The sequence below is a fragment of the Sinocyclocheilus anshuiensis genome, unplaced genomic scaffold (genome assembly GCF_001515605.1).
Source record: "Sinocyclocheilus anshuiensis isolate Anshui unplaced genomic scaffold, SAMN03320099.WGS_v1.1 scaffold979, whole genome shotgun sequence".
In the NCBI taxonomy this organism is placed as follows: Eukaryota; Metazoa; Chordata; class Actinopteri; order Cypriniformes; family Cyprinidae; genus Sinocyclocheilus; species Sinocyclocheilus anshuiensis.
Window position 1 is genome coordinate 593,895 of NW_015544223.1, and position 13,690 is coordinate 607,584.

Here is a 13,690-nt window from a genome sequence, read left to right on the forward strand (position 1 = left end):
AGCCGAGCCGTGCCGTGCCGTGCCGAACCGAGTCGTACCACGCAGTGGAAAAGCGCCATAAGTAGTATGTAATGTCTTTTTTTTGTATGTGCTTAAAGGCCTTGAAGCATTTGAATACCGGTAATCGCTACTTGCAGCTATATTTATTTTTTTATTTTACAGTGTAATATTATAATTGCAAAATTGTTATTTTGTTTTCATTTCTATTTTTTATATTTCTATTTAAAAATAATAGTAATAATTATTAGTATTATTTGCAATGTATTCTTTATTTTATTTATTTAACATTTTAAATTGCAGTCACCATTTTAATGAAAGTATTAGGGGTTTCCCCCAAATTGTGCAGCCCTATATGCTACTCTCATGAATTTAGTTTAGCACACAAATAACATGAAATCATTATCCTGAAGGTAAAAAAAAATTACATGAATTTAAGCTGTAAATTCAGTTATAAGTAGTTAATGTACTGCTTTTGGCATATTTGTTCCATGATGTGCTGCATTTTAATGTAGTGACAGTAATGATTGCTTGTGAAAATTCTGCTTTGAATTGTGTTCTAAATTGCAGAAATCACATTCTGCCTGCAAATAATATATTTTCATCTAAATAATTATCAACAATGCACACTTAACTTAGAAGACACACTAACAATCTCATTCGGCACACTAACTATCTCACTCATACATCAAACAGTATATTGGAGTTCCATCCAATTTAAGACCTGGTTGCCTTAGTCTGGTCACCCTACATGCAAAAAATTGCTTGAATCAGCCCAAGCAACCAATGCACCACTGTCCCCACCACTTTTTATGACAAAGCTATGCCACTGCACATAGCAACCACCTACCAATGCCTTAGCAACCACCCAGAACATTTTAGCAACCACATAGCAATGCCCTGACATCCACAGCATCCCTGTATACTGTACCGTCAAGCAACACTCAGAAAATGTGATAATTTAGTCTTCGTCTGTTGGATCCTCAGCCATACATTCACACATGGTAATTTTCTTTTATCTAGAGAGGGTTTGTTACTCAGGACTGTTAACAATATTCGGATCTCTGAACTCTCTGTAGATAATTCATAGAGAGTGTGATTCAGTATGCCAAAACACACAGCAGTCATGTGTCTTGAGCGTCTTTTATTACTCAGGCTTGTGTAATCCGCTAATTTGCTCCATTGGAGACTTTTATCTGATTTATCAATGTCTTCCTCTTCCTGTCCCTCTGATTCTCCTTTATCTTCTGTAGTCGATAAAGGGCTCGTCCCTGTCATCAGCATAACAAGGCTGATTACCTGCTATTAGATCTCATTAAGGGCTGTCTGTATGGCGACACAGTCTTCCCACATTCCACCTGCCTGTCAACACCCCGGCCAATCTCTCAGAGCCTCTCTAGCCTGCCTGACGGCAAAAGGGTGGGCTGGAGATGCTGCAGGCCAGACTTAAAGACGCACACACACACACACACACACACACATAAAAAAATCTCTGTTCACAGGGAGTAACTTTCTATTCATGAGGCATGTGGCAAAACCTACTTCACAACCCATGCTAAAAAAACATGTACTCACACAGAAATTCCACTTAAAAGTTTATGGCTTGTTTGTATGTAGATCAAGTTTTAGATGTGGCTAGAAAAAAGAAGTTGAGTGTTTGTGGCTCATTGAATAAAAACATCAGATGATTGCAAACAAAGGATGAGAAAGTATTAAAAATAAGACAATAGACTTAGGTAAATATAAATGAATAAAAATGAATTAAGAGGCATTTAAGATCTACTCATAAAGTTTGAGAGATTTTTTAAACATTTCTTGTTGCTTTGTACTAGTGTGAAATTGTGAAAATCATAAACTTCACACTTCACATCAACCACAACACAAAACTCTCCAACAGGACCTTGTTTATTCATTTTCAACTGATTAATTCTTTTATTTGAAAGGCTCACGTTGTATATGTTTTTTAGGGCTGGGAGGAGAGTGTTGATGCAGCCGTCTCCCACCTCTTAAAAACGTGTCTGTCACGCAGCCCCAAAGATCAGGCCATCAGCTTGAGCATCGGCCCGCTAACCATCCCAAAAGACACGTCACGCCTGAAGAAACACATCACGCTGCTTTGTGACCGCTTGGGCAAGGGTGGCCGTCTCTCTCTCTCCTCAGAAGCCAATGTCCCTACAACAATCATGATGCCAGGTCAGAAATATCTTAGTTTGAAAGCTTTCATGCATAGAGGAGTCATTTTTGGCTTAAAGGGTCTTCATTGTAAAACTTAAAAGCCAATATGTTTAAAACGAGTAGGGCAGGAGCTAATGGCATTATTTGGAGCCCAATATAGAACCTTGGGGTACTCCATATACGATGCACGCAGAGATAAAAGACTAGTTCCCACTATGTAACAGCCATAGTTCTATATTTAAGACCACTTTAAAGCTTTGCTACTCATGCCATACCAAGGTATTAATAATAGGCCTACTTCCTATGTTGCAGCAGTACAGATTGTAATGAGGCTACAGCTCCAGATAGGAACATCTGTTTTCATCTTGTAGGATGAATTACATTTGTATTATCAACAGAGCTGTCAGAATGAGCTTTTAACATGCTAGATTTATTTAAAATGTTCAACTTAACATGAACTTAATTTTTTTATGGTGATTAACGCGTTTACCAATTTTGATGTGTTTTTGACAGTTCATACAAAAATATGCTGCATGTTTGAAATAGCCTACTTTTCTGAATGCAAGTGCTCACATTTTTTATGTGCACACTAGCATTCAAAACTGCCAGATTGTGTGAATGCACTTGTGTACGTTTGTGAAGCTAAAAGACTGCATTCACATTATCTAATTAAAAATGTCCAAAACAGAAATCTGTAGAAAGTGGAGATTTCTGTTTTAGTGCATGAGAAAAAACTCATTTTGAGGAAGCTGCCTTTAAAGATTGAAATCTACAGACACAAATAGATAACGTGTATTAAAATAATAATTTAATGTGTATTCTGGATGTTCTCTTTCCATTAGCCTGAAAGAACACATTCTATGCAATCAATCAATCAATCAATCAATCTCAAACTTGACCAGTGCAATGAAAAACAGCCTTTCACCAAAGTGTAAAATTGTAAAAGTCTTGTTTTGTCTTTCATTTTGGTAGTAAACTAAGTAGAAGACTCAGAGTACATTCACATGTTACACTAATGCTATTGTAGTAACGTGCAGGGGCAACTAGGATAGAAAGAATAGAGCTTTACTTTATAGGACACATAAAACGGCAGAGATCCCTGTGGAATGTGTGAATGATTAACTCGATGGGTTCTGTTATCAGACGCCTGTCCTCCCTGAAGTCTCGGACTGTCTCGCTCTCTCTGGTGTTTGGACACTAGGTGTGTAGATATTATCCTCCCCTCAGATGGCAGGATGTCTGAGCACACAGTGTTTGGTCAGTTGCCAGTCGTGTGGAGGAGAATGAGTGACTAATCTCAGAGAATCCTGCTTAAATTGCTTTTGTCTGATGAAATATGTCTGCAGGACGTGTTGTTCCATTGCTTCAAGTTTAAATTCAATCTCTTGACACTCTCTCATACACACACTTGTGACCTGGCTGTTTTATCTGTCTGATTTGTGTCTTCCTGTCTGCCTTCCCCTCTCTGAGTCCTGTTCTCCCTCACCTGACCTTGCGTTGAAGTGATGACATCACATGGGAGGACTGCTACACTCCCTGAGCACCTGCCTCTGAGATAATGCTTCAGCATTTGTAATTTTTGTATCAGAGGGACCTTGTGTTTTCGTTTCATTTTCTTTAAGATCTTCGTTTGAATGAACCACTGGAGGTCATGGTTCGTTCATGGAGGAGTCAGTGTTTGGCTCACTTGTTAAAGGCAAGCCATATTTAGAGATTCAGAGACAGCAAAGCGATATTCTGATGATTACTGTGTACAGAATTTTCCAAATTCGATGGAACGTGAAGTTTTAATCCAACAAAGGCCGATCTGAGAAAGCAGTGGCTGGTAAACATATGTGATTATTTCACCACAGGGTGTCAGTGCTCTAAACTAGTAATTGCAAAGCTGCAGTGTGTGATGAATAAGATCAGAATGAACCTTTATTTATCTGTATTAAATATGTTAGTCACTATTCTCTGTCATTTTTCATGCCAAAAATGACAAAATATGAATATTCAAAGTAGTCGCACTGTCAACGCCTTGCTGTTTAAAATTAAATGTTTAAAATCGTTAAATTTCTTTAAGGCAGTTACCGCACATTAATTCAGCCATTTTAAACATTGGAATAAGAGCAGCAACGTACACAAGCAATACTGAAAATTAGCCATGGTTTTATTACAAATAAAATGTTAAAAAATTGCAATGGTAGTTAAACCATAGTAACCACAAATTAAGCCAGGTTTTGCTACACTAACCATAGTTTAACTATGGTATTTGTAGTAAAATTGTGGTTATGCAAATGGTAATCTGCAACATGGTTACTACACTTTTACTATAGTAAAACCATGGTTAATTTTCAGAAGGGTGTTTATCAGTCAAATTCATTTAAAACTGTCAATTCAACAGATATGAAATATGATCAGTAAGAGAAAAATACTCTTAATGAGAAGACAATCGCTGGACCAATATATTGGGGAAATATATTTATTATTCAGAAAGCATATTTATAGGAACATTTCAACAGGTTGAGGATAATTCATGTTAATGCAGAGAATATGATAAAATCTTTTCTTTTTTTTTTTTTTAATGCCAGCCCTAAAACTTGGTAATAATCTGCATTCTCATGAGAAACTGTCCGTATGTAGGTGTGCTAAACGCTGACTGGAAACTCCCGAGCTGTACTAGAACGTGGAAGTAGTTGTGCAAGTAGTCCATGGAGTAATAATCATCATATGTAAGCTAAATGAATGCATTTTAAAAAGTGTTGTAATAAACCTATTCATTGTAATGCTTAAAATACTATATTCAGTATTAAATGGGCATCTCTTCTAATTAGTTGATTAAAATATTCCAGACACATCATCCATCGCTAAACTTTCTGTAAATAAAAACCTTGGCAGTAGGACTAAAAACTCATATTGACTTATATTTACTGCAGATTTCTGTGCTTCTACAGCAGTGACCAACTGTGAAGTGGAAACATCTAGAAGAAACAACAACTTAGTTGTTGATAGGAACCTCAAACTCATGGTGCAGAACTGCTGAGTGGTGTGGAACGTTGCACATTAACATGGTTTTACATGCTTTCAACACTCACAACAATTTCCTGATTGAACAATTTTTCTGGAGGAAATGTCATCACAAGAACTATTCAGTGCGTTTCTTTGCCATTTGACTAATTAACTTCTAATTGTCCTTTTCCTTAAACAGGACTGATTATCAAATATAAAACCCAGTGACACACATGAGAGGAGATACTAAGGCAGGCCTAGGCTAAAGTAAATCTTTTAGATAAAACAAGTCCATTTTTTTTTGTGTCTTGCTTCTCTCATGAATTGAAACCGTAAATGGAGCCAAGAGTTCGTTCCAGGCTGAGACCAGACACTATTAAGTTGCTTGTTAGCAGATATCAAGTTTTGTTTTTGTAACATTTGAAAGCATTCTTCTTGTTCAGTTGTAGGTGTAGTTAAGTGTCGATCACAGACAAACCCTCCTGCTGTAAGGCTGCCGTACATCTACACAAATACCTGTGTTATGAGACCTGCGTCTCTGATCTGAAATATTGCTCCTAAATGAACAGCCTGTTGAGGTCTGTGTAAATATTAGAGGAGGATTATGATAAGCTTTTCTCAGGAAAGTAAGCAGTCTCACCCAATTTGTCTATTTGGGGTATGTGGTGTAAAAAAGAGGAAACAAACTCCAAAAGGATTGTGGGTAAGAGGCTGGCCCGAGAGACGTAAGAGGCTGATTCATCAGTCCCCTTCAAAACTCCTAATTCTGGCTGATCCTCAGCACTGAGTGTCAAATCCATCTGATGGAGTCCAGCAGGTGCACTCTGATCTGCCAGCAGTTTGGAGAAATTTTAAATATGTCAACAGTGTGTCAGTATGGCTTTTCTATTACACAAAGTATAATTCACATTACTGCTCAATGAGTAGAATGTAACCCTGTAAGGCCTGACTTATGAAATAATACTCCAAAAAAATCCCCCCCCCCACTTTTTTTTTTAAGAAACCACTTATTGAAACAACAAAACATTTTTTTAAAAGTGCATATGTGTTTTATGTTTTTTATCATATTTGATAAATAAGGTGTTTATGGTATAGTGATATAGTGAGAATATGGAGCTCATACTTTATTCATACTTTATTCAGAAGTCCAAACTGAGCAAAATAAACAATTTGGTGAAGATGTTGTTATTTATATGGCCTAAAGTAAGATGAAAGTCCGATTCTGTATTGTAAAGCAATGACATTTTTATAACCGTATAGTAGACTTCTTGCATTAAATGCATATAAATATCAGTTGTTACTCTATATCTCTCAGTAAAATGTCTTAGAAAGATGATATTTTTATGAGCAGAGCTCTGTAGTTTTCATTGTTGGGGCAATGTTTATAATGCAATGCAATATGGCGTTATTTTACTGACAAACGTCGAGAGCGCATTATTGTAGCGCGAAAGCACATTAATACAATGCGCGAGCGCGGATCTCTCCACTCGCGCGCGGATTTCCTTTGCTCTCGGCAATACCATGATGATTGAGAGATGTACATTAAACGTTCCTCAAAAGCTTGATGTATAGTATTTTATTCTCAGATTTCAAAAAGCCTATTCTAAAAAATCTTTTAGATTTTAGAGCAAAAACACAAATGTACCACAACCTAAAGGTGGACAGTTTTAGAATTATACTAAACTTTTACTTACTAAAAAGCCTGAACTATCAATCAAAGGGCATGTGTACAAGTTTGTCAGCAAAGTTTTGTTTATGCTGATATTTTAAAATTCATGCATCCAGCAGGATACTGAAGACTTTACAGTGTTAAGTGGAGTACAGAGTTATGCTAACCAGTAATTTATAATTAATGATGAATATATTTATGTTGTTCTGCAGTTGGTTGTGAGTCCATCCCTGAACCGATAGTTGAGCAGGAGGAGGAACCACCACTGGAGCAGGACTCCGCCAAGTACATTAAAAAGAAACAGCCATCCAAGAGAATCAAGAGCAAGTCAGGTAAGACATGTGGCTGTCCCAACACCTCAGAAAGCCTCGCTGTTGCACTGATTTAACAAAGTTGGAAAAATAAATGTGACATTGTATACTGCAGATTGATAGAAAATCTCTACCAAGAAGATAACCAAGTAGTTGTGAAGAGAATGTGAACAAGTAAATCAGAGTCAAGTTCTGTGATATGTAAGTTTGTGTTCATATATAGATGTTTAAGCAGGTCTGCAGCACCTTCTTTAATTTGTTTAATCCAGAGCCACAGACATTGTTAATGAGCTGAAGATTTGTGAAATGTACACACAGAGAAGAACAATAAACACTCAAAAAAAATTCTAAATGACCAAATTGCCAAAATCCAGTTTCTAAGTGATGAAACTCCAATTTATGTAAAAATGAAAGCAAGAAAAGAAACATCATTCAAAACATATAGGCTACATATCCTCTGGTAAGCTTAAAAAAAAATCTCATTAGTGTTGGAATGTCTGAAATGGGTAGTAATTATTGACTAGTTCTGTGTAATTGCTTTGAACTGTTTAAATTGCTGATGAGCTTTACTAAGATGTTTAACCCCATCAGGGTCCCAAAGAACCTGTGTTCAACATGTCCGACAGGAAATGAATGAATATGAGAAAAACTTTTGGAATTGTGTGGATTTCTGTATGAATAGATTTTAAGTGTAACATCACCTTCATTAACCCCCTGGGGTCGAGCTCGCTTTTTTTCTGATCAGTGCGAAAGACACTAAAAATACTCTGTCGATTTTGGTCACACATATAAGTGTTATACATCATTCAAAACTGTTAAGCGTCTACTTTTATTTGTGTACACTCACAATAACAACAAAACTTTGTGCTTTTGTAAAATAAAGAAAACAAACAGGGTGCGCTTTCTGTCTTCTCAGTCTCCGCGAAAATCTTTCTGAAACGCATCACAAAAATGAACTGAAACTCAGCAAATATTTGACACAGACATGAGAGATATATCTATAGAAAGCTTGAAGTGTCTACTTTTAAATGAAGTAAGTCATGTCGAAAACAAGTATTCTGTGATTAAGGAATCTGTATGAAACCAACGCGAGGTCCAGTTTTTCTCGTCTGAGCTCATTATCTGTAATGTGATCACGCGCAGCGCACGCTATTCATACGGTAATCATCCACGTGAGAAGCGCAAACCTGTAAACGCCCACATCACCTCCGTAAACAAAGTCTGAAGATTCATCAAGTTCATCTCGGATACTTTTCGTTTCTGGAAGAGACGCGCTGAGAGGAATGAGCCAGAATTTACCTCAGAAGAAGAACGCGACACAACACGCAGCTTGAGCTGCGGAGGAGATCATTTCTGACGAGTAAGTCATGTTTTATTATTTGCATTAGTTGTTATTGTGTTATTGTGACATAAACTTGAACACATTTACTAGTTGGGTTTTTTCCCAAACTATAATTCCAGACTAAAATGTTTGAAATCGAGTGAAACATTTTGAAATATGATAGGCAATTTTCATTGTATCTAAATTTCATACAATGCGAGGATGTTTTTATGCTCTATATAATACAACAATACGATATATATTATATATATATAATACAGATGCTCCTGATATCAACATGTTCACAGATGTTTTTGTTTTGTTTTAGTTGTTTGTTCTTTAGTGATCTGATTCCTGCACCACAGATGAATCCTGCTGACTTTCAAACTGTTTTCCTCTGAGAGCGCTGTACCAATATCAGATGTTCAACTACACTGAAATTCTACACAAATATGGTAAAGCAAGCTCCTTGACTACTGATGGTGGTTTTTGTTTCTCTTGAATCCATGGAAAAACGCAGCAAACACTGGAAATATCAGGTATGGTTTACTTGTTTCACGTGTTGAACAAAATCTGTTTTCAGGAATGACACAAAGTCTGTTCAGGTCTCTGTGTTTAGATCAGTGTGATCAATAATGTGTCTTTGACCTTTATTATGTATATTTTTATTTTACTGTGTTGTAAATAAAATACAAATAATCAAACCCCCCATTATTTTAGTCTCCTCACAATCTTTCTTACCTGCCTCACAGTCACAGTCACACTGATGGGCCATTAGGGGAGGGCCCTTTGTCTCTCAGGTGTGAATCACTAAATATTAATGACCATTGTCACTCCCTTGCATACGGCCTTTCTAACACAAAACATGTCTTACAAAAGTTAAATCAATATATTGTTTTCTGTGAATGAGTAAGCAGGATGTTTTTCCACATCATTTTAAAGTGAATATTCTAGACAAGACTGATTACTCAAAAGTCTGATTCAGAACTATTCAGTATGGGTTTTATGGCCTTATTTCAGTAAAAAAATTTTCTCAAAACTTAGTAACCACACATAATCTTTTTTTTTTCTAAAAAATGCAAACATGTACATCCATCTTGCTCACATATTATTGTAGCACAGATTGTGTTGAATAAAAAAAATACATATTGGCCAATAGTATGTTATAAGTAGCTGAAATAGGAAAAATTGCCTCAACCTCATTTTTGCAGAACTCCAAAAACAGATCTATATGAACACTAGCGGCAGTAAAACTCTTATTAACTTTTACAGTGACAGTAAAACAGAATGAACTTACATTCCTTTTCCAACAAATTATGATTATCGATTAATAATATTTTTGTGCTGTTTCTTGAACGATACTGTGTTATGACCCCAAAACACTTTCACCATAGTGCATGATTTATAAACTAATACATTTGGACTTTTGCAAAACCAACATAACCTGCTCCAAATGTGTGGCTTTTCTGAAGAAGTAAACTTGCTCAGTTGCTCACCTGGTATAGCGTTGGACTTGCAATATGGACTGCTCAGGTGTACTGCCTGTGAAACACTAGTAAGGAATCAAAAATAGAAGAGATCAAAGACTAGCATGGTGTGGTTTCTTTAGCAAATGAGTTTTTATCCCACACATTTCACTTTGAAAGTGTCACATACTGCAATAAGCATGGTAATAACATTTTGTAGAAATGACATCACAGGAGCCTGTGTTGTTAATTTTAGTTACTACAGTTGCTGTTACCTATTTCCCAGATATTTAATATGTTTAGATTTCCATGGCATGAGCACTGATAACAGTAGATCGTCAGTAGTGCACCTCAAATATTGGAGAAACTCTGAATGCTCATTAGTTGGTTGTTGCTTTTGTCTTTGAAGAGGCAGATCTGCTCAGACATGTACCTCAGTCGCCAGCTCTCCTCTGTCTGAGGTATTCAACATGTACCATTCCCCCTAACAACATAGAAATATTTAGACAGAGGAAGCCATTAAACAGGAACAGTGAGGAAGGATATCTGATACAGTTGAAAGGATTCAAACATTGTCTCTGATGTTAATTGAAACAGAAGCCACTCTTTCATGTGTCTTTCATCTCTTTTAATACAAATTCAAAGTCACATGTCGTCTGTGTATCGCACATCAGATCACCAACTAGACTCTGGAGTAACACTATATATTTATAAACATGGATTGTTGGCTATTAAACACCCTAAATTCGGATCCATGTAATTCTAGGAGTGGCTTAACTGCCGGCAATACAGGCAAGGCAACCGCACTGGGGCCCTCCAATATTTTTGAAGTTTTATGATTGCAATAACAGATAATACAGCATACCTCGCTTTTTTTGCACAAACTTAAAATGTATTAAAATTATAGTAATTATTGTAATTCTTACACACTATGCATCCAATTGACTCAACTGTTTATCCTAAATGTAGCTTCATTAAATAAAATGCAGCCTTCCAACTATAAATAAACACTGTCAGTTTTATTATTTCAAGGGATGAAAATGAACCTTTAAGACTGTATTTGTTGCATTTTGCAATGTAGCCATTTTTTATGTTTTCTTTTGCTTTCTATATTTTTTTTTCCACTGAAAAGGCAACAAACAAAAATAAAAATAGCTTGCTGGTTAAATAGTGTCTAAAGTTGAAATGTTATAATAATTCTTAACCTGCAATGTAAATTATTTAAAAAAATGTTATCAGGAACAATATATTATGGAGAAAAAAATAATAAAATATGGACAAATCAAAAGAAAAAAAGTCCTCTTCTTTGCCTTCAAGTGACTGTTTTGTTTGATGCGTGCATTCCAGTGGTAAGAACGATCTTTCCTTCCCTTATTATAGCGAGCACTAGCAAGAAGTTTAAGAGGTGTGTGGATGCGTGTCCGCGTTATCTGACACCTGATGACACACATGATCTTTGCGTAATTTGTTTGGGTGAAGAGCATGCATGTGATGTCCTTGAGGGGGCAATCTGCGTCCACTGCGAGCGTTTTTCAATGAAAAAGCTCCGCTCTCGTCTGTCTCTCTTTTTTGAGGAAAGAGGGGCAGCTGTCTGCGCCCCGCGGTTCAGGACCCGCCGCTGCTGAGGCACAGAGGAGAATGAGTTCGTGGGGGTCGCAGGCGGATCTGGCCGATGAGTTCAAAGAGGGGCTTTCCCTCTCGCGCTCGTCGGCCGCGGACGAGGGTGAGCCGCTGGATGATGATGGTGTGATTTCCCTAACATCATCTGATCCAGCGGCCAGTGCTCTGCTGGGTTCTGCCCAGGAAGAGCAGGATATGTCTGAGGGGGGCGAAGAAGTTGAGACTGAGCCCTCCCAATCCTCCTGCCCTGCGTATGATGAGCTTTTGGAGGTTATGGAACGCGCCACGACGAGGCTTGACTTGCCGTGGAAGCAGGCCAGGAAGATGGCGCCGCAAGGTCGTCTCGACGAGCGTTATCTTTCTGACCATAGCCCCCCAGCTCAAGTGAGCCTTCCTCTTCTTCCTGATCTCCATACAGAGATCGAGAAGGAATGGAAGAGGCCATTTTCCTCCCGCATCCATAGGTTCCAGCATACAAGTTATGCCAACATCGAGGGGATGTGCGAAAGTGGCTATGAGAGGATGCCCCCTATAGAAGAGACGCTGGCTAGCTATCTCTCTGTAGGTGAGACATCCTCTCTCAAGGCTCCCTCCTTGCCATCTAAGCCCCTTCAGGATACATCTTGCTTAAATGGCAGGGCATACGCAGCAGCAGGTCAGGCTGTCGCTTCATTGCACACGATGGCAGTGCTTCAGGCGTACCAGGCTGATCTGCTGAAAGGCCTGGATAAAGGGGAGGGCCTTTCCTCTGATGAGGTAGCTGAGCTGCGCCGCACCACAGATCTTGCTCTCCGTGCTACTAAGCAGGCTGCCTCTGCTATGGGCAGATCTATGGCGGCCATGGTAGTAACGGAGAGACATCTGTGGGTGAACCTGGCAGATATCGGGAAGAAAGAGAAGGGCTTTCTCCTCGATGCTCCGGTTTCACCTTCCGAACTTTTTGGTACCTCTGTCGAGATGGTGGTCGAGAAGTTTAGGGGGGCGAAGGTGCGCTCAACGGCCTTCAAAACTTTCATTCAATGATGGTCCAGGTCTGAGCCCGAACAATGCAGGGGTCCTGGCCCGTCTCGGTCTGAGGATCACAGACGAGTAAAGAAGGCTAGTGTCGCGACTCGTGCCCCTCCCCCACCTGCGGCTGGGGCTAGGAGGAAGCGCGGGAGGTAGGCAAAGGGAGGTAGGCAAAGACCTGAAGGAGGTGATCCAGATGAGCCGTTATAAACGCTCTTGTCTGGACCAGAGTAAGACCTAAACATCTACTCGCCTCCCTTGGGGGGTTTAACATCTGCCCTCATCATCCCCTTCCTAAATTCCCTTATAACCACCATCAACTCCACCTGACCAAGGTCAGGTAGGAACCTCCTGCGCCTGCACTGCAGTCTCTTATGCTGGACCTATGATGTTTAGGTTGGTTTTGTGTCTTACATAGTAACCACCTTACTGATGGTCCGGACATGAGGCTTCTTCGGGCTTCGCTTCTTGAACGGAGCTCATGCGCGGGAGCCATGGTGGGTGAGTACGATCCATTTTAAATAAGTGTAAATCACTGGTGGTTGTGTGAATCCTTCTGCTAGCCTTCTTTGCAGTGTTTCCGGGACCTGTGTGTTTCTGTCCTTGTCTAGGGTGAGTGAGTCCTAGACTGGGTGAGTCCTCCTCTCGGCTTGAGAGTTAGGTCCTCTACCCTGGGCTATTGGCACTTCGGTCGAGCTGGGTTCCTCTCTCTCTTCGCTAGGGGTTGAACCCTCCGCTCTTGAGCTCCGGGGCAGAGACATCAGGTAGTTGGGCCGCTTGCTGCTTCCCTGATAAGCTGCCACTTTCTAAAATCCACATTGTGGTAAGTGTGCACGCTAAGCACTCTGTGCACATTCTAAAATCCTGTATGGTTAAGGGTTACGTGCTATCAGCCTCGTTCCCTTTCTCTGAGTTGGCTTAGGCCCCAGTACTCGCCTTGGGCTCCACTCAACTAGTGTGTCTCTGTTGATACATTTCTTGAGGATCGCTCCCTTCACTGTAGAGGGTTATTTGTGAGCATGGTGCTTTCTTCCGAGCGTTCGAATTTTCTCCCCTTCTGAGGAGTGGAATTCCCTGCTTCATGGGCTCCTCTCGTGGTTAGCAGTGCTCCCCTCTATCGGACGGTTGCCTC

General features: G+C 39.2%; 1 protein-coding gene across 1 annotated transcript in view; it reads left to right on the forward strand.

Moving 5' to 3' along the window:
- LOC107697278 (protein PTHB1-like) overlaps positions 1–13,690 on the forward strand; it is a 160,258-nt gene that overhangs the window by 73,423 nt on the left and 73,145 nt on the right. Inside the window, exons 21-22 of the mRNA XM_016497998.1 lie at positions 1,965–2,190; positions 7,045–7,164. Coding sequence (XP_016353484.1) covers positions 1,965–2,190; positions 7,045–7,164 — 346 coding nt within the window. The remainder of the gene's footprint in view (positions 1–1,964; positions 2,191–7,044; positions 7,165–13,690) is intronic.